The sequence below is a fragment of the Moschus berezovskii genome, chromosome 15 (assembly GCF_049115385.1).
Source record: "Moschus berezovskii isolate FMDL1 chromosome 15, NW_MosBer_1.0, whole genome shotgun sequence".
Taxonomy (NCBI): Eukaryota; Metazoa; Chordata; class Mammalia; order Artiodactyla; family Moschidae; genus Moschus; species Moschus berezovskii.
In genome coordinates this window covers 29485640-29505940 of record NC_142474.1, presented here as the reverse complement: position 1 = coordinate 29505940, position 20301 = coordinate 29485640, and the positions used below count along the sequence as shown (strand labels likewise).

Sequence of the window (20301 nt, the reverse complement as noted above, 5' to 3'; positions counted from 1 at the left end):
GCCCCCTGGGAGGCTGGGAGGGGTGGAGCGGCCACATTTCCCAGACGCGGCCTCTCTGGGCCTCAGTCAGTGCCAAGTCTCCGAGGGCCGCCTTTGTGTGCGAAGGGACAGCAGGTCTGGTTTCCTCTGGGCTGGGGGGTTGGGCCTCCACTGGGCCAGCAGCCAGGGCCCAGAGCTGCCCCCTACCCCAGCCTGGGCTTCCAGCACCTGCTCCTACCCCATGGGGACAGCAGGCCGGGATGGCGCTGGGAGCCCCCATGTCCCCCGCCAGAGGACAGGACCCCGGCAGGTGGCTGGACCGTGACAGAAGCAGCTGCCAGGCCCCGCGTGGGATCCATTAATCCTGCAGTGGCTGCAGCAGGTGCCAGCATTACGCCCACTCTTCAGACAGGACAGTGAGGCTCAGCCGCTGCTGGGATCTGGCTGAATCCCAGAGCTCAGAAATGGCAGAGCCAGCAGGTCCCAGCCTCGTCTGCTGGCTGCCCACGTGCCTGCCCTCTGGGGCCTCCCCACAGGCTGCCTCCCTGGAGACCCGGCTCCATAGCTCTGAGTGAGAGCCTGGCAGGGGGGTTTGAGGGATGGGCTGGTAGAGATGGGGAGGGGCACACACTGGGCCTGGGCCTTCTGACTGTAGCCCCACCTTCTTCCCTCTTTACGTTTCCACTGGGCCCCATCCTGTGCCAGCCCTTCTAAAGCCCCCTGCAGTGGCCAGTTTTGGGTGGGGGTACGACATGTGACTTGCCCCTTAGCCAGCCCTTTGCCCTTCAGCTCCAGTTACACTGGCCTTCTTGCTGTTTACTCCTAGTTTGCTCTTCCTGCCCCAGGGCCTTTGCACAGCCAGCCCTTCTGCCTGAAGCATACCCTCTTTTATGGTGTAGGACTCAGATGCCACCTCCTCAGGGAGGCCTACCATGATTTCCCCACCTGCACTGGGTGCCCCTCCCCCTCCCCCTCTCCTGTTTTCTCTATGGCAGGTGTGATCGTCTCTCACATGATCCGTGTTGGCACCCAGTGTATGTTTGCCAAGTGAAAGAGTGAACGGCAGACAAGGCTCCACAGGCTAGGGGTGGGCCCCGTGGGCAGGGGTGGGAGTGACCGGAGAGGCAAAAGGTCACAGCACTCCTTGGCCATCTGACCACCTCTCCCCAACAGGGCCAGTACTGCGACATCTGCACGGCTTCCAGCAGCAACAGGGCTCACCCTGTGAGCAACGCCATTGACGGCACGGAGCGCTGGTGGCAGAGCCCACCACTGTCCCGGGGCCTGGAGTACAACGAGGTCAATGTCACCCTGGACCTGGGCCAGGTACAGTCCCTGTTCGCAGCCCCACCCTGTGTCTCTGGCCAAAGGGCTCCCCTTGGGGCATGGACTGGAAGGCGGGGTCTCCACCTAGAGTGGGCTGGGAGGCCGGGCTGGACCGGTCACGGACGGGCTGTTTGTGGCAAGCTCAGCACGGACACAGGCGTGGCAGTGGGCACCTTCCATTGTTTTCTCAGCATCCTCATGGTTCACAGCAAGGCGGGGGAGGCCAGATGGGGGGCTTCCCAGAGGTCACATGGAGAATTAGGGTGAGGGGCACTGGGGGGCTGACATGGAGGTGGGGCTGAAGGCTGTGGGCCCTGTGCCCCTGGCCAGGCGCCCTGGTGTTTACTCAGAGGAATTCCTCTGCAGGGAGACAGGCCTGCTGGGGAGTGGGAGGGGCTGCAGGAATGCACAGGCCAGCGGAAGTGGACATTCCTAGGATACCTGTGCTGCTGGGCCACCCAAGGGTTAGGTGTCCCCCGCCCCCACTCCCAGCCAGGCAGGCAGGAGGGTGTCAGGCATTTCCCCCTTTGGTGGATCTGGGCTGGTTCAGGCTCACAGGCTGTGTCCCACTCCCCACATGACATTGTTAGGTGTCTGGCCTTGGAATCCTGGCCTGTAAAATGGGCCAGCAGTACCATTGCCTCCTTGGGTGGAGCGGGGCAGGGGTGGGCAGGTCGATGAAGTCGAGCCCAGAAGCAGCCAGCTCTGGGCCTGTCTGGGTATCGGGCTCAGGGTTGATCCTGCTTGACCCCACGCTCACCCCTTCCCTGGTCACAGGGACTGGGGAAGGAGCACTGAACCGTGAGCCCAGGGGCCTGAGTCCAGGCTGGCTTAGCCACCATCCTGGTGCGTGACCTGGTGGGTCTCTGCTCCTCACTGGACCTCCATCCTGCTGTCACCTTGAGGGCATCCCAGGAGAGGCGGGGACACATCTCCTGGGAGCCTGGCTGGGTGGGAGGTGGGCCCTGCAGGCGGATTTAGTGGGCAGTGTTGGTTGCCTCCTGCCCCCACCTGGAGGCCTGGTGGGCAGGGGGTAGTGAGGGGAATAGGTTTGAGTCCCAGTAAGTGGCCTGGGAGTTCCAGGGGAATGGAGGGGTGGGGTTAACTCCTAGGCCTTGCGAGGGGCTCCCTTCCTAGGCCCTGCAGGAGGCCCCTAGGCTGCCAGTGCTGCCTGGCCCAGGTCTGGGGGGCGCCAGGCCCACTGCCCGTCAGCTCACTGGGCCTTCACCACACCTGTGCTTTCTTCCCTTCCGCCAGAAGCATGAGAGGGACCTCAGCAACCCTGTGTGCCCCAGGGTGCCCCTGTCTCTGGCACTGCCCTAGATGGGGTGCCAGGGAGGGAGAGGGGGACGTGGACTCTGCCCCTGCCCCGGGGTCAGCAGGGGAGCTTGTGCCAAGCCACTGGGTCCTTCTTGCCCCTCCTTCTCTGTGGACAAGCCTGGCCAGGCTGGGGCAGGGCAGGTGTGCTCTCGGGGCACACAGTGGCCTGGCCTCCCGAAGCAGGCAGGCACAGTGCCCTCCCGAGGTAGAGTGGGTGGGGCCAAGGGGGGAGCTCGGACAGTGCTCACACCACCCCACCCCCACCCCGTCTCTGTGGCCCCCTGCGCCTCGGTGTTTATCTGTATAAGACAGAGATGGAGAGGCAGGCAGGACATTTGCCCTACAGAGTGGGCCTGCGCTGGGGCCAGGGATTCATTCTGCGTGCGTCTCGCCCACCAAGACTCGGTTTCCCCAAATGTAAAATGACGCAAATGGGAAAGCGGCCGTTTCCAGCCCTGCTTGTGGGGAGGTCGACTCTCCCAGCCGCCCACTGCTCTTCCTCGCTTTTTGCCACCCTCCCACCCATCCATCTACCCACCCACCCACCAGCCCATCCACCTAACATCCATCTACCCACCAACCCTTTGCTCTTCTCATATCCCCACCCCTCCCTTCTTCCTTCTCCTCTTTATGACTTATGGAAGCCCCCATCTTGGTTAAGGGGATGCCAGCCTTGGTTTGGTTGGGGGCAGGGGAGCCTAGGACATGCCCAGTTGTATGCTTTGGAGTTGGGTGGAGTGGAAGCACCCAGTGTCCAGCTCCATGACGGGAGAAAACCCTTTCCTGGGCATGTTTCTGAGCCACGGTGGAATTCCAGAGATGACTCCTATGTTCACCACCTTCCCTGTAGGAAAAGGAGCTCATTGCCCCTTCCTCCCTGAGTCACTGCGTGACAGCTGGGTCCCTTTGGCATGCCCTGCTCGTGGGGGTTGGGAACAGAGACCAGGTTCCTCGTGGGCAGAGGTGCCCACAGAGGTAGGAAATGGGGGCTCTGCAGGATGGAGGGAGCACAGGCTGGAGTGCTGGGGGAAGGCGTTTTGGAAGTGCCCTCACAGTGACCCTGGGATCTACCTCCTCAAGTGCCCCCAATCTGGTCACGGGAGCAGCTGGCCTGCAGCCAGATGGAGGGTGTCCTGGGCAGGACCCTCCAAGCACACTGGCTGTGCAGGGGGAGAGAGGCCAGTGGGAGGGGCCTGGGGGTTCCCTGTCTTGGGGCTGGGCCTTCCTTTGGGGCGCAGGTTCCCCTGGGGTGGGGCTGGGTCTTTTGTTGGGAGGCAGTGAGTGGGCCCTCCCCCTGCGGCGGCTGCCAGGGGCCTTTGTTCTGGGATGTGAAGCGGATGCCCCAGGAAAGCGGGTGGGGGCGGGGCAGCTGGCCCTGGGCATCAGGAGAACTTCCTGCCCCGGGAGGCCAGGGAGGACCGCTGGCAGCTCCTCTTCCTCCTCACCCCGGGGGTGGAGCTGCAGCTGGTAGGGCCTGGTCCCTGTAGCGTCCGTCTGTCCTGGGGCCTCGAGGAGTCTTCTCCCTGTCTCATCGCCTCTGACCTTCCCCAAGATGGGGCAGGGATTACTGCACGCTATTCCCCCCATTTTGCAGATGGAGAAACCAAAGCCCCAGGAGTGAGGGCCTGGCCAAGAAGGGCGTCGGGAGGTCTCGGCCTCCACTCCAGCCCTGCTGACCTTGGCCAGGACCCCGGACCCGAGAGGACAGTCTGTGGGGCTGAGCCTGTGGGATGCCAGCCTCAGAGAGGGTCTCTGAGGCTGGAGACCGAGGGGGCACTGTCCCGAGTCCCAGCAGTGGCCTGCCTGGGGGTCCTCCAGGGGCCAGCGGGTACTTGCTGTCTCCTGTCTCCCCTGGGCCTCTTGCTTGCCTGCCTCAGGCTCCCTGTTCTGAGCCTTTCTGTGTTCCCAGGGGGTCTTAGGGAGCTGGGCAGGGTGAGTAAGGGCTCGCTCTGGGGGGAGTCGCCTCCCTCTCCAGATGCCCCCTGGTGGCCCAGCCATGGGGGAGGGCCTCTCCCCAGCAACCCCCACTGTGGGCTCAGCCCTCACTCCTTAGATGCAGAGGCAGGTAAGGAATAGAGGTTCCCTCCCAGCTGTGGGCTGTGTTCTCTGCTTGTGCCCTGGGTGGGTCGGCCCTTTGTCCCTGCCCTGAAAGACCAGACCTGAGGGGAGCAGACTGGAGACCAGGTGAGGGGTACAGTGGACGGGGGTCTGGGCTGGCAGTGGGGTGTAGGCTGGGGGGTTGGGTGGGAGGCCGAAAGTGTTGGTTGGGGGACTGAAAATGCCAGGGTGAGGGTCTGCCCTCCCTGAGGGACAGTGGGAAGGCAGGGAGGGCACCAGCTGCCCCCCCACCCCCACCACAGAGGGGTTGGAGCCCCAGTGTGGAGGACAGGCCAGGCCAACTGTGCCTCGGGCCCTCCTCTGGACGTGGGCTGTGAGCACGTGCCTGGACCTTGCTGCTCACAAGGGCCCCAGATGCGCTGGCTGCTTTGTGGTCAGGACCCCCCATGCAGCTCTACCCTGCCCACCCTGGTCCCAGGCTGTACCCACTCTGAGCTGGTCAGTCCGGGGCTCCCTGGGCAGGCAGCCTGGTCCTGGCGTGCCCGCTGGCCTGCTGGGTTATGAGGTCACGGTCACTGGCCTGGCTGGCCAGGCCTAGCTGGGCTCTCAGCCATGTGGGCAGCGCCCCAGGAGGGTCAGTGGGGTTGCTCAAGGGAAGTGGCCGGAAGTGTGGCTGAGACCGGCCAGGCTCTGGTTACAGGTGGGGGGTTCTGGATCGGACACAGCCCCTTGGGATGGGCTCCCTGGAGGGGGTGAGTGTGTGGGGGTCTGGGACAGCCTCCCCAGGGTGAGTCTTCAGGCCAGCAGGGGTCCCTTCTCTCCTTGTGGGAGCCAGGAGACCCTGCCTCAGCTCATCCCTTGGCTTGAAGGATGCAGGGCCAGAGAGGCTGCCGGGGGCTGGGACTGGGGGCCCTTTGTCCTCCGCCCCTGCTGCCACTCTCCCCGGCCATCATGGCACGCAGCAACACTCTGGTCTCCTGACACTGAGCCCCCCAGGCTCCTTTCTTCTGTCTGTTTTTAAACAAACGCTGTGGCATTGGCTTCCAGCGACATAGCTCACACTGAAGTCTATAAACTGTTTGGGTGTTGGGGTCCTCTTGGGATAAACTCCACTTCCTATGGCTCGAGGCTGGCCATCTGGCCTGACCTGGACCGGGCTGCAGGGGGTGTGGGACAGAGCCAGGAGCTCTGGTAGGGGTGGAGTGGGCCTGAAACCCCCCCTTCAAGGCAGGGGACCCAAGACAGCATGTGGGTGGTTGGGGGTGCCTGAACTCCCTCCCAAGCCCAGCTCCATTGAGGTGCTGGGCCACACAGGTGTTTGCCCTGCGGTCTAGCTGGTAAGCTCCTATAGAGCTGTCAGACGGCCCAATTGCTGAAAATCCTGCTACTTGCTCCACGCTATGGAGCACCTGTGTGTTGGGCACCTGGCCCCACAGAGTCAGGGTTCCTGGGGCCTCTGCCTGCCCACTCTATGTTTCCAGGTTTTATTTTTCTTTCCAGCAGTGGCTTTTCCACTCCTGGAGTGGCAGCCACGTGTGGCCTGTTTTCAGCTCCCCGTTATGTGTTGTGTGGATGGCCATTCTTATTTACCCAGCTGGGGGCCTGAGTTGACATGCCCACTCAGCCACCCCACCTCCCCACCTCCCGCTGTGGCGTTTATGTTTATCAAGGTTTCCAGATGGGGTCTCCAGGGAGAGGGCAAATCTGGGGTGCTGACTCAACTAGATTCAGCACACAGGGCCCTGAGGCCAATCTAACAGTCTGGGGTGGTGGTCCAGGAGGTCTGGGTGCCCCTGGGAACAAAGGGGGAGCTGGTCTGGACGCCTGGTCTAGGAGGGGCTTCCTGCCCCACCCAGCCCGGCTGGGACCCTGGCCCATCCCTGGGAATCAGCATGGGGCCCTGCTTCCTGTGGGGTCAGGCTGAGTCACAGGCTGCCTGGTGATTCATGCTGGTGGCCCAGCGGGTGGGGGCAGGGTCCTCCCTCCCCAGGACAGGGGCACAGGGCCTGGCTCAGGGAAGAGGTGGAGTGTGCTGGCCCTGATGACCTTATGCTTCCAGAGGCTCCAGCATCAACCCTGTTCTTGGTACATGGGTGCCTGAGCCCAGGAGGCTTCCCGCCTGCTGTCCCCTCCTGCACCCCCATTCCTGGGGCTATGGAGAACCCCTGGGGGTCTGCAGCAGCAGCTTCCTCTCTAGCCCTCCCTATGTCTTCTGACTCCAGCCCATCCTGTTTGCCCTCCCCACCCCCCAATCTCTGCCTCTGGTGTGGCTCTGGATGACCTCTGCTCGCCTGCAGGAACAGGTAGCCTCTTCTCTTTGGAGACTCTCTGAGCCTTCACACCTTTTCTTCAGGACTTGCCCCCTGACCCCTGGCCTCTGACCTCTGCTGTGTTTGTCCCACTATGCCCTGCCCACCCTGGACCATCTAGCCGCTGAGGCCTGGGATGCATCAGGCTCTCCAGGCTCCGCCACCCCCTCCAGGCAGCGGTCACAGGGCAGACCCCCTCCTGGCAAGCCTGGCCCTCTGAGGTCAGGCTGGGTGGGGGGGGCCATGGCCGAGAGGCGGGTCCGGCTGCTGTCCTGGAGACGTGCCTGCCCCAGAATAGCCAGATTTTTAAAAATAACTCAGGAGGCTTTTGTTTGGCTTTTGCTTTAAAAGACTTTTTTCCTTTTGCGCAGAGCTCTGTAGCAGCGGGAAAGGTCAGGGGAGCTGGCAGCTGAGCAGAGTGGAGCGGGCGGGGATGGCGTGGGGAGGGAGGTGTCCAGGGAGGCCAGGGGTCTGCCCTCGCTCCGGGTCGTGCCCGGGGCGGCTGTGCGGCTCCCCGAACCAGATCGGGGACAGATGGGAGAGCTGAACATATGCCTTCCCATCCCTCCAGCCTGTTGTGACAGTGAGACAACCAGGTGGACAGATGGACAGAAGGCAGGGGTCTTCCTTGGAGCGCACCCAGAGGGCTGGGCCTTGCGCGGGGTGGGCGGGGGGTAGTTTTCATGCTGCCCCTGTCCTGCCTGATTAGCATCTTCGAGTCAATATTTGTGCAAGTGCTCTCAGCTGGGAAAAATGTGTGCGGCCTGCCGACCTGGGGGAGGGACCAAGCTGGCCACGAAGGGTGCAGCCTGGTGGCCTCGCTCAGGGAAAGGCGGGGGTGGGCCCCACGGGGCTCGGAGCAAGCCTTTCATCCCTCTGGGGGCTTTCTGTGGCAGCCATGCTGCCGCCCCCAAAACAGCCTCTGTCCATGGCCAGTGCACACTGTGGCGCCCACTCTGCCGTGTCCCCCTTCCTCACGAAGACCCGTCCTGGCACAGGGGCCGTTTGCGGTCCTCAGGGCTTCCTGGAATGCCTGAGGGGTTGGCCAAGGTGCCTGCCAAGTGTAGGGTCTGTACCCCCAGAGGCTTGAGCCCTTCCCCTGACTGGGCAGGGCCAAGTGGAAGATGACCTCAAGGCCTGGCAATGGGTGAATAGGCCCTCACCACCTCCCCCCCTCCACACACACACCCCAGGAAAGGCCTCTCCCAGCAAAAACCAGGCCTTCCCAGAAGGGCAGGGTTAGGAATGGGTGTGTCTCAGGGTCCTGGGACCTCACAACCCCCGCCCCCTGCCCCACCCCCCACGCCTGGATTCGAGGTGCCTGGTCTGAGGGCTGGGCCCTGAGGGGTCCATGGTCCCCTCACTGTCCCTCGAGGGGTTACCACAGCAGCTTCAGGCTGACCAGGGGAGGGGGTGACTGTGGGCATTGGGCAGCCCTGGAGGGGACCCCTGCTCTGTCCCTAGGCTTGGGCCTTGCTGACTGACAGACCAGCTGGTTCCAGAGCAGTGGACGCTGGAAGGGCCCTCTTCCCCTGGGATGGGCAGGGCCTCCCTGAGGGGACAGTGAGTGGCCTGAGGTATGACGTTGCTCTTGAGGCTGGTGAGCAGTTCAAAGCCCACCTATGAGCAGGTCTGGCATGGGGGTGTGATTGAGAGCCCCGAGGGGTGGGGCAGGTGTCGTCCATGGATGGGGTGCTCACTAGGTGTGTCTCTGCCCTTCGTCTAGGGCCTCAGCTCTCCCCGCGTACAGACTGGGCACCAGGTTCTCCGCCGGCCCTGCCCAGGTCTCCTTGGACCCAGACTTTGCACATAGAGAGCAGCTCAGAAATTGGCACCTCATCTTTGGCTTTGGGGCAAAGGTGGGGGAGGAGAAGGGGTCATTGGCCCTCTAAGCTGAGGTCTGGGGCACTGGACAGGGGGACATCCAGGGATGCCGACCTCTGGCCCAGAAGAGAGAGACAAGGGAGTGAGGTCAGATCGAGACCCAGGGACGGAACAGTAGAGGTCAGCCTGGGTCACCTGGTGGGACCTTGGGGGGTTCTGGGTGCCTCTGGATGAACAGCCTCCCCCTCCCCCTGGCCAGGTGCTGCCTCCAACGGCCCGGCCCAGCAGAGCTCCAACTTCTGACTCCTGGGTTGGCAGGGTCTCCCTGGCCCAGCTTTGAGAGGGCCTGTGTTTGTCTGTCTCCCCTCTTGGGGCCTCATGCCTGGGGCAGACAGAGGCTCAGCCCTGGTGGATCCTCGCTGCCTGCCCATGTGGCCGGTCAGTGGGTGAGATGGGCAGGTCCTGAGTTGGCTCTGAGGATGATGGGGTCACCAGGATGACTGTGACAGGGGCCCCCATCCTGGGCAGGGGTTCATCCGCCTGCTGTGCAAGGAGGCTAGGCTCCTGGGAGCTTGGGACCTCACCTGGCCACCTTCCCAGGCCAGCCACCAGAGCTCTGGGGACAATGGGATGAGCTTTTGCCATCACTTTGCCCAGCCCCATAGCCTGGGCCCTGTAGACAGGCTGCTTGCGTGTGGGCCCTGTCTGACTTCAGCCCCCATCAGGCTTGTGTGCAGCCTCAGCTGGGGTGGGCCTGGGGAGGGGGTGCGTCTGAGTCCTAAGTCACCCTCAGGCCCTAGAGGAGAGCCCTCCAGAAATGCTGGGTTCTGCTGGTCATCTCTGTGTCCCCGGTGCAGGTCTCAGTGGCCCTGGGCTGGCCCGCAAGCTGAGGGGCTGCTCCCTGAGCCAGCTGGCCCTCTTACCTGGGTGTGTCTGGCCCCTGAGGGCAAGCGCACAGATATCCCCTGGAACCTTACCTCACAGGGTGGGGGTGGCCCTCCAGGTGTTTGGGGGCCCCACATGGCATGGAAGGGGTCTCAAGGGTGTTCACCCACCATCCGGCAGGTTTTCCATGTGGCCTACGTGCTCATCAAGTTTGCCAATTCCCCTCGGCCAGACCTCTGGGTGCTGGAGCGGTCCACGGACTTTGGCCACACCTACCAGCCCTGGCAATACTTTGCATGTGAGTCTCCTGGAATGAGGGGCTGGCAAGGGGGGATACCCTGGGTGAGTGGGCTGCCAGTGCTGTGTTCTCAAGGCCTCTGGATACCAGGCCTGCCCTCATGCCTGGCTTCTAGGTGGGCTGGGTTGTGGGGTGCATATTCCTGAAGGCAGATGGGGGTTCAGGGCCTTGCGTCCCTGACATGGCACTGCTGGGCCCATCTTCTAGCTCTCTGTGGACTGGCCTTATGCTCCAGCAACTCCCAAGGTGGCAAAGACCACCAACTTAGCTGCCCCATCAGGAGAGCACAGGAGCCCTGCGCCCCTGCTAACTGTTTGGCCCTGCCACGTGCCACCCTGACCAATCATGTCCATGCGGCTCTGATTGGGTCATCCTGGAACTTGTGTCCCCCTCAAGCTCCAAAGCCCAAGAGTGAGTGCAGGGCAGCCCTGTGAGGGACAGTCAGGATGGGTGCCCCAAGGGTGGGGTTGGGGAGGGACACACAAGGGGTGTGCAGAGAGAATGGCAAAGGCCTGGACAGTCAGCTTGCCAGGGGTGGGCAAATTCAGAGCCTCTGGGCAGGGGCACCCTGGGTCCTGACACGCCCTCTGGAGGAAGCTGCGATGTGCTCCACGCTCTGTTCAACAAAACCCCAAGGGTGGGCCTCGATCCTGCATTCCGGTTGATGCTTCCTCCTGGCTGAGGCCATAGGGCTCCAGGAAGACAGGGCGCGCAGAGCGCCGAGCGCTCACCCTTGGCATTCCCGCAGCCTCCAAGAGGGACTGCCTGGAACGGTTCGGGCCGCGGACGCTGGAGCGCATCACGCAGGACGACGACGTCATCTGCAGCACCGAGTACTCGCGGATCGTGCCTCTGGAAAACGGCGAGGTGGGCCGGGCAGGACGGCGCGGGGCATGCGGCCTGGCGGTCAGTGCCGGCACCATGCCCCCGCCTGATCTGCGGCCATCCTCAGATCGTGGTGTCCCTGGTGAACGGCCGCCCAGGTGCTATGAACTTCTCCTACTCGCCGCTGCTGCGTGACTTCACCAAAGCCACCAACATCCGCCTGCGCTTCCTGCGCACCAACACGCTGCTGGGCCACCTCATGGGCAAGGCGCTGCGGGACCCCACGGTCACCCGCCGGGTGAGCGGGCGGGCGGGGCCGCGGGGCAGGTGTGGGCGGGGCCACGGGGTGGGGCAGGTGTGGGCGGGGCCACGGGGACTGGGGCAGGTGTGGGCGGGGCCACGGGGCTGGGGCTGCTGTGGGCGGGGCCACCTGGGCTCAGGGCAGGAGTGGGAGGCCACGCGCTGACGTTGCGGGCCCTGCACAGTACTATTACAGTATCAAGGACATCAGCATCGGCGGCCGCTGTGTCTGCCACGGGCATGCAGACGTCTGTGATGCCAAAGACCCCACAGACCCCTTTAGGTAAGACCTGCAGCTCCCTGCTCGTCCCGCCATCTCGTGCTCAACCTGAGGGAGAGGAGGCCTGGTTTCATCGCCCCTACACTGGCCCCTTGCCCCTCGTTTCCCCGTGGCCTGTTTCCCTGAGTGCACAGTGAGGTGGAAGGGCAGGGCCTAGTGTCTGGCTTGGGCTTCTCTGCCCTGCTGCCCACAGAGGTGGAGCTTTACCTGGACCTGTGACCCAGCTGCCCCTCTGGCAGAAACCCCAGAGGTGCAGGGGAGTCTGAGGGAGGTAATTGCCTGAGGCTGCATGTTCCTGCCCTCTGGGGTTGGGGGAGCTCTCCCACCTTCCTTGAGGACACAGATTATACACTCCTTGCCGCCCCACCGTGACTTCCATCCTCGACACAGGCAGGGGCCGAGGCTCAGGACAGGGAGCAGCCCAGAGACCCCCATCTGACATGCTCAGCGGGGGCTCTGAGCTCAGCCAGTAAGGCAGGGCTCAGGAACCTGCATCTTTAACAAGCTGCCACTGGTGCTATGTGCCTAAGTGGCTCCAGCAGCATGAATTCAGCAATGAGCACTCAGCTAAATTATCAGCTGGAGCCTGGCACTAGGCCAGCTCTCCTCCTGGCTCGGCAGTGGATTCGTCCATGTGTTCGCTCCTCCCTCCCTCCTTTTCCCTTCCCTCTTACCTCCCTCCCTCCCATCCATCTGCAGCTGTGTGTGGAGTTAACACATGCTGGGCTATGTTCCTGCTCCAAAGGCACAGGTGGGCTTCCCGCCCCACCCCAGCAGCCCATGTTCTGGGCAGGCAGGGAATGGGAGGCCTGTGCCCAGCGCAGGGGTCCTGGCAGGGCTGAGGGCTCTGGGGCATAAAGCAGATCCAGGGCTGGACAGGCGGTGCTGGAAGAGGCAGCAGAGCCTGCCAAGGGAGCCTGAGGCCAGGCTCCTGTAGCCCCCACCCCCTGCCGGCCACCTCCTCCTGCTGCTTCCCTTGCCTCGAAATCATGTAGCCTCCTCAATTCTGGGGTTTATCGCTGTGTCCACATCCTAGTTGATAGGGAGGTGGATGAAGCCCACACAGTGCAGAAGTTCACCCCTGTTCTCATAGTCAAAAAACACCAAGAGGTGAACCCTAGACCTCCTCAGGCATGGCTGATGGGTCTGCAGGGGGAGGGGTACGTTTACACTGGTGCAGGCCCCCAGGACCTGTGTGGCTCATGCAGCCTCAGTGTGGCCCTGGGCGAGGATTCTTGCCCACAGCTTCAGGTGCTGAACCCAGGCATAGCTGGTTGCTTTGGGAAATTAAATGCCAGGTGGGACTCGTGATGGTTGTTTAGGGCGCCAGCTGGGCGGCCACATCAGCCCTGGAGGAGAGTCAGGCCTGCCCGAGCCTGCCAGGAAGGCGTCGGCATCCGCCCTGACTCACCTGCACCTGGGCATAAACAGAGCTCTGCTCACCCTGCAGGGGGTGTGGGGTGTCTCTCCCAGAACCACAAGTGCCAAAACCCCTCGCACACCCATGCCCCACAGCGTCAGCCTGTTGTGTCCTCCCTGTGTTGTGTCTCCTGCCTCTTCTGCCTCTTCCACGAGGGCTCTGCCCAACCAGCTGCTCTTCTCTGCCCCTCAGCCTCTACCACCATCACCTCCACCCCCACCTGCATCCTCTCTGCCCTCTCTACCACCATCACTCTGAGTGCCGACTACCTGCCCAGTCTATGCCCAGCCCCCAGTCACTCTTCCCCACCCCTCGGTTTGGCAGTCACGTGTTTTGTTTGTGTTGTGTCTTAGTCTGTTCAGGCTGACAGAATGCCAGAGGCTGGGTGGCTTATAAACCATGGAGACTTATTCCTGACAGTTCTGGAGGCAGCTGAGGCCCCCTTCCTAGTTCATAGGTGACTATCTTCCGGCTGTGTTCTTGTAGTGTGGGAGGGGCGAGGGAGCTCTCCGGGGTCTTTTTATTATTTTTTTAAGATTCTTTTTTGTTTAAAGCATTTTATTTTTGGCTGCACTGGGTCTTTGTTGCTTCTTGGGAGCTCTCGTTGCAGAAAGCGGGGTCTATTCTTAATTGTGCTCCTTGGGCTTCTCATTGTGGTGGCTTCTCTTGTTCCAGAGCACAGACTCTATAGCACATGGGCACAGCAGTTGCTGTGCTGGCTTAGTTGCCCCACAGCATGTGTCCTTCCGGAACAGGGATTGAACCCGTGTCCCCTGCTTTGGCAGGCGGACTGCCAACCATTGGATTGCCAGGGAAGTCCTCTTTGGTGATAGTTTAGCTGACTGTAGAATTCCTGGTTGATGGCTATCTCTTTCAACACTTGAGAAATGTCATTTCACTGTCTTCTGGGTTATAATCTTTAAACACTTTCTTTTTATGGTTTAAACCTGATTGCTCCATAAAGTGAAGTTCCTGGGGTGCGGCCCTGCTGTTTGGTTTCATCTACTGACCCCATTGGGTTGTTTCTGTGCGGGTTTTCAATAGGGCTTCACCCGTGTAGTGACCATGTGCCCTAGATTGGGAAGAATCCCTCCAGCGTGGTTTTCCAAGGACTTTTGACAGATGCCCTATTCTTTGTGTTAATTTCTTGGTTAAGGGGTACACTGACAGTGTTCAGTTCAGTTGTTCAGTCATGTCTGACTCTTTGCGACCCCATGAACTGCGGCACGCCAGGCCTCCCTATCCATCACCAACTCCTGGAGTCCACCCAAACCCATGTCCATTGTGTTGGTGATGCCATCCAACCATCTCATCCTCTGTTGTCCCCTTCTTCTCCTGCCCTCAATCTTTCCCAGCATCAGGGTCTTTTCCAATGAGTCAGTTCTTTGCATCAGGTGGCCAAAGTATTGGAGTTTCAGCTTCAACATCAGCCCTTCCAGTGAACACCCAGGACTGATCTCCTTTAGGATGGACTGGTTGGATCTCCTTGCAGTGCAAGGGACTCTCAAGAGTCTTCTCCAACACCACAGTTCAAAAGCATCAATTCTTCGGTGCTCAGCTTTCTTTATTGTCCAACTTTCACATCCTTACATGACTACTGGAAAAACTGTAGCCTTGACTAGATGGACCTTTGTTGACAAAGTAATGTCTCTGCTTTTTAATATGCTATCTAGGTTGGTCATAACTTTCCTTCCAAGGAGTAAGTGTCTTTTAATTTCATGGCTGCAATCACCATATGCAGTGATTTTGGAGTCCAGAAAAATAAAGTCAACCACTGTTTCCACTGTTTCCCTATCTATTTGCCATGAAGTGATGGGACCAGATGCCATGATCTTAGTTTTCTGAATGTTGATCTTTAAGCCAACTTTTTCACTCTCCTCTTTCACTTTCATCAAGAGGCTCTTTAGTTTCTCTTCACTTTCTGCCATAAGGGTGGTGTCATTTGCATATCTGAGGTTATTGATATTTCTCCCAGCAATATTGATTCCAGCTTGTGCTTCCTCCAGCACAGCGTTTCTCATGATGTACTCTGAATGTAAGTTAAATAAGCAGGGTGACAATATACAGCCTTGACGTACTCCTTTTCCTATTTGGAACCAGTCTGTTGTTCAATGTCCAGTTCTAACTGTTGCTTCCTGACCTGCATACAGGTTTCTCAAGTGCAGATTCTTAAAAAATCAAACACCAGCCACAGGACCTTGGTTGTGAATCCTCAGTGCTGCCTCTCCAGGCTCTGTATGTAGCCTCTTGTGCAGGAAGGCAGGGGCTCAAGTGGATTTGGAGCTCTCAGTCTCTTCTTCTTGGACTGGCTCCTGGGGCCGGCTCAGGACTTGCAAGCACTGTGGTGTAGGACTGAGGAGTACATGGCCCTGGGGGGGACTGTGCTTTCTGCTCCCCCTTTGACTGAGTTGTGGAGATGTGTGCCGAGGGGAAGGGTGGTTCTGTGCTCAGTCCTCAGCTGCAGCCAGCTGTCCCCCTGCCCACTGAGCCAGCAGGAACTGCTCTCCAGGACAGTAGGCTGGATTCCAGCCCTCTGACTGGAGTCCACCCTCAGCTGGAAGAGGAAGCAGTTCTTGGCCACTTGCCCCTGGGGAGGATCCCTGGGTAATAGGGGCGTCTGGCTGAGCCCAGGGCTGCCTGCTGAGCAAGACCCAGACCTCAGAGTTGGCCCAGGAAAGCTGCAGACTTGGCCTGGGTCCTGGCTGTGATGGGGAGGGTGTAGCTGGAACCTGAGGGGCCCAGGGCTCAGGCTCACCTGTGGTCAGGGGCCACATGCACTGACCATGCCGTGTTCTGATCCAGTTCCCATCCTCCATGAAGTCCCTACACAGCCACTGCCTTTCTCTGGTCCCTCTGGGTCCCTGGTGGGTCTGAGCCCTTCCTGTGCCCATGTATCCCTTACAGGCTTCAGTGCGCCTGCCAGCACAATACGTGTGGGGGTTCCTGTGACCGCTGCTGCCCCGGCTTCAACCAGCAGCCGTGGAGGCCAGCAACCACAGACAGTGCCAATGAATGCCAATGTGAGTGCCCCCCACATGCCCGCACGGTGCTCACATATGCTCCAATGTGCTCATACCCAGACAGTGTACTCTTGCACTCACATCACGTTCTTACTCATGTACACACACACATTTGCACACATGTGCATGTGCACACATGCTCACACGGTACATACAGTGTTCATACACGTTCACACATGCTTATACACTCTCAGAAGAGTGCTGTTGGCACACTCCCATCACCTGAGTCTGGGATCACCTGCGGTTGATGGGACATGCTCAGGGGTCCCAGTCGGGTGGGGTCACGGAGGCCGGCCCACAGCTGAGCCCCTTGCTCTCCAGCCTGCAACTGCTATGGCCACGCCCATGACTGCTACTACGACCCGGAGGTGGATCGGCGCAACGCCAGCCAGAATCAGGACCAGGTCTATCAGGGCGGAGGCGTGTGCATTGACTGCCAGGTGGGTGGGGCTGTCGCCAGGTCTGTGGTGTGGGTCTTGGGTGGGCAGGGTCAGCGTAAGGCTGGGGGCAGTGCGTTCCTGGAATCAGCGGCCCTGTCCCATCGCAGCATCACACCACGGGCATCAACTGTGAGCAGTGTCTGCCTGGCTTCTACCGCTCCCCAGACCACCCACTCGACTCACCCCACGCCTGCCGCCGTAAGTGGGGGTGACCCAGTGTGGTCAGAGCAGGGGTGTCCCAAGGGTGTCCAGGAGCAGGGTGTGCCCAGTTGGGGGGTCCTGGGGCCTTTGTAGCTATCTGGGAGGCCATGGCTCTCATCCCACATCCCAGGTCGGGGTGAGGGGAGCGGGCAGATGCTGACCCTCCTTGGAGGCTTGAGAGCTCTGGGCTTGGGGTCCCCTGACTTCTCACGCCCATTTAGGCTGCAACTGTGAGTCGGACTTCACAGACGGGACGTGTGAGGACCTGACTGGCCGCTGCTACTGCCGGCCAAACTTCACAGGGGCGCGATGCGACGCGTGTGCTGAAGGCTTCACTGACTTCCCACACTGCTACCGTGAGGGCGTAGCTGGGGGTGGGGGGAGTGGGCAGGCACCTAGGTATCCCCCAATACTGGGCTGGAGCCAGTGGGGAGGGGGGAACCCTTTCATCCTGCCTGTACCTCTGGGATGTGGGGAGACCCTGGCAGCCGGGTGCTTACCCCACCTCGCTGACACGTGCTGTCCCCTCCCTCAGCGGTGCCTTCCTCCTCCCACAATGACACTGGGGAGCAGGTGTTGCCTGCCGGACATATCGTGAGTAAGTGTCTCTTAAGATCCCCATCCTGCCCTAGGCCCCACTGAAGGCAGAGTGGGCCACACCCAGGCCCACAGAGACGAGGATGCAAAAGTAATTGTGGTTTTGCATTGTTGACCTTTGCTGTTTTGATACTGGAATACATTTTTAAATGTGGTTATGTGATGCATCATTTTAATGCACATTTCTTACTTTATGTTCTTCTTGCTAATGACTTATTGAAAGTTGAACGTGTTAGTCGCTCAGTCACGTCCGACTCTTTGTGACCCCATGGACTATAGCCCACCATGCTTCTCTGTCCATGGGATTTTTCCAGGCAAGAATACTGGAGTGGGCTGCCTTTTCCTTCTCCAGGGAATCTTCTTGACCCAGGGATTGAATTTGGGTCTCCTGCATTGCAGGCAGTTTCTTTACTATCCCCCAGGGAAGCCCTAATGAGTTATTACTTGCTGTTTGTGAAAGTGAAAGTTGCTCAGTCATGTCTGACTCTTTGCGACCCCAGTTTGTTTTATATTTATTTTAGATTAGGGAAATTATATTAGGCAAAAATAAAATTTCAGAGATTTTCTTATTCGAATTCAAAATGGGTTGTAAAGCAGCAGAGTCAACTTGCAACATCAACAACACATTTGGCCCAGGAACTGCTAATGAACATAAAGTCCAGTGGTGGTTCAAGAAGTTTTGCAAAGGAGACAAGAGCCTTGAAGATGAGTACAATGACCAGCCATCAGAAGTTGACAACAACCGAGAATCATCGAAGCTGATCTTCTTACAACTACATGAGAAATTGCCAACTAACTCAGCGCTGACCATTCTACAGTTGTTCATCATTTGAAGCAAACTGGAAATGTGAAAAAGCTTAGTAAGACAGTGCCTAATGAGCTGACCACAAATAAAAAAAATCGTTATCTTTAAGTGTCATCTTCTCTTGGTCTGTGCAACAGCAGCGAACCATTTCTTCATCGGAATGTGATGTGTGACCAAATGTGGATTGTATACGACAGCCAGTGACAGCTGGTTCAGTGGTTGGACCCAGAAGAAACTCCAAAGCTACACTTGAACCAAAAAAGGTCACGGTCACTGTCTGGTGGTCTACTGCCAACCTGATCCACTATAGTTTTCTTTGAATCTCGGCAGAACCATTACATCTGAGAAGTTTGCTCAACAAATCCATGAGGTGCTTGGAAAACTGCAGTGCCTGCAGCCGGCATTGGTCAACAGAGAGGGCCCAGTTCTTCCCAACAACGCTCGACCACACGTCGCACAACCAACCCTTCAGAAATTGAACGAATTGGGCTAAGAAGTTTTGTCTCATCTGCCATATTCACCTGACTTCTTGCTAACCAACTACCACTTTTTCAAGCATCTTAACAGCTTTTTTGCAGGGAAAATGCTTCCAACAACCAACAGGAGGCAGAAAATGCTTTTCAAGTGTTCATCAAATCCTGAAGCACAGAAATCAGCAAACTTATTTGTATTGATTGTAATGGTTCCCATTTTCATTAATGAAGATGTATTTGAGCCGGGTTATAATGATTTAAAATTCACAGTTCCAAACCTCAGTTACTTTTTCACCAACCTCATATTTCCATTTGGTTCACCTTGTCTTTGCTTCTTTTAATTTTGTGCAAATAATTCATTCTAGAAAACCTTATAAAATATAGGAAAGCAGAAAGTTAAAGAGTTATCCAGAATCGCAACTCCTGCAAACAACCCCTCCTCCCTCTGCGTGTATGTTGTGTTTTTATAAACATCCACGTGCAGTGTGTGCACTTCTGTGCAATTGCGCTTTCCACCCACACCATCCTGTAAACACGTCATTTCACATTCTACGTTATGTACACAGATGTAGTTCTTGTTTGACCAACTCTCAATTCTTGGTAATTTAGGTTCTTTCCAGAGTTTTTAAAAATAACACTATAGTAAACATCCTTGCAGCTAAAGCTTTCCATGAATTATTAACTATTTCTGCAGGACAGTTTCCTAGAAGAAAGTTTTGAAACGTTTTTGGCTGCATGTTGCCAAACTGCTCTCCTGGCAAAATCATCTGCCTGGGTGGAGTGGCATCATTCACGTCACTCATGTCAGAACGTTGCTGTCTCTGCAGGGCAACATTCATTATTACAGAAATCTTCAGTTTTCCTGGAGTTGGGGTGCACCTTTTGGTTGGTGGCTTATCAATGTCTAATTGGCCAGTATTTTCCTTTCACAGCAGCTCAAGATAGTGGTGTGTCCTATAACTGGGTCTTAGATCTGACGGCATTTGGTGTTTCCTTGGTCTTAGCTGTATTTCTTTGCCTCATTTGAGTTTGAATCGTCTCTCATGTTTCTGGACTCCTTCTGTTGTTTTCCTGTGTGAATTTCTCTTTTGAGGTCATGGCTCAGTTTTCTTTTCACTCGTTTGCTGCTGTAAACTCTTTCCACATGAACTATAGTATCTATGCCTCATGAGTCACATTCTTTTCTCCCAGTGGGTAATTTGCCCTCGTTGTTATTTTCTTCATGTGAATCTGATTTGACCATGGATATCTTAGGTGATGGTTTTAATTTCTTTTATTATGCATGTTCATTTTCTACCTCATCTTAAGTCAGTTTTGATTACTTATGTTTTCTTAGCAAATTTTGTTTATATCATTTGGATTTTAAAATGTGTTGCCATAAAGTTATGCACAGCATTCTGTACGTGATTTTTAAATTTCCTTCCATTCCTTTTGTCTGATTTTCTTTTCTTTCCTGCCTTCATGAGATATAACAGAAGCTTGCTGAGTTTTTTAGTGTTTTTGAAGTGCAGCTTAAGGTTTATATTGATAAGATCTGCTGGAGTTTTTCTCTGGTTTGTGAGAGAGATTTTACTTCCTAATATAGAAAAATTTGAGCTAAAATCTATCTTTCTCTCTCCTCTCTTTTGTTGTGGTATAATCCTAAATCAGTATGTTAATTTCAGGTATGTAACACAAAGGTTTGGTATTTCTAGACACTGTGAAATGATCATCACAGAAGGTCTAGTTAACACCTGTCACCACACAGAATTATAATTTTTTTCTCATGATGAGAATTTTTTTAAAAATTTGGCCAAGAACTTTTAATGTCTACTCTCTTAGCTACTTTCAATTATGCAGTATGTTATTATTAATTATTGTTGCCATGCTGTGGGTCATATCCCCATGACTTATTTACATTGTATTTGGAAGTTTGCATCTTTTGACTCCCTTCACCCATTG

The 20301-nt window shown here is 57.5% G+C and overlaps 1 protein-coding gene across 2 annotated transcripts in view; it reads left to right on the top strand.

Moving 5' to 3' along the window:
• LAMA5 (laminin subunit alpha 5) overlaps window positions 1-20301 on the top strand; it is a 51357-nt gene that overhangs the window by 3634 nt on the left and 27422 nt on the right. For both annotated transcript variants that reach the window (XM_055433814.2, XM_055433810.2), the window contains exons 2-11: window positions 1153-1305; window positions 9882-9999; window positions 10748-10866; window positions 10952-11122; window positions 11310-11407; window positions 15729-15844; window positions 16166-16284; window positions 16392-16482; window positions 16707-16841; window positions 17021-17083. In XM_055433814.2, coding sequence (XP_055289789.2) covers window positions 1153-1305; window positions 9882-9999; window positions 10748-10866; window positions 10952-11122; window positions 11310-11407; window positions 15729-15844; window positions 16166-16284; window positions 16392-16482; window positions 16707-16841; window positions 17021-17083 — 1183 coding nt within the window. The remainder of the gene's footprint in view (window positions 1-1152; window positions 1306-9881; window positions 10000-10747; window positions 10867-10951; window positions 11123-11309; window positions 11408-15728; window positions 15845-16165; window positions 16285-16391; window positions 16483-16706; window positions 16842-17020; window positions 17084-20301) is intronic.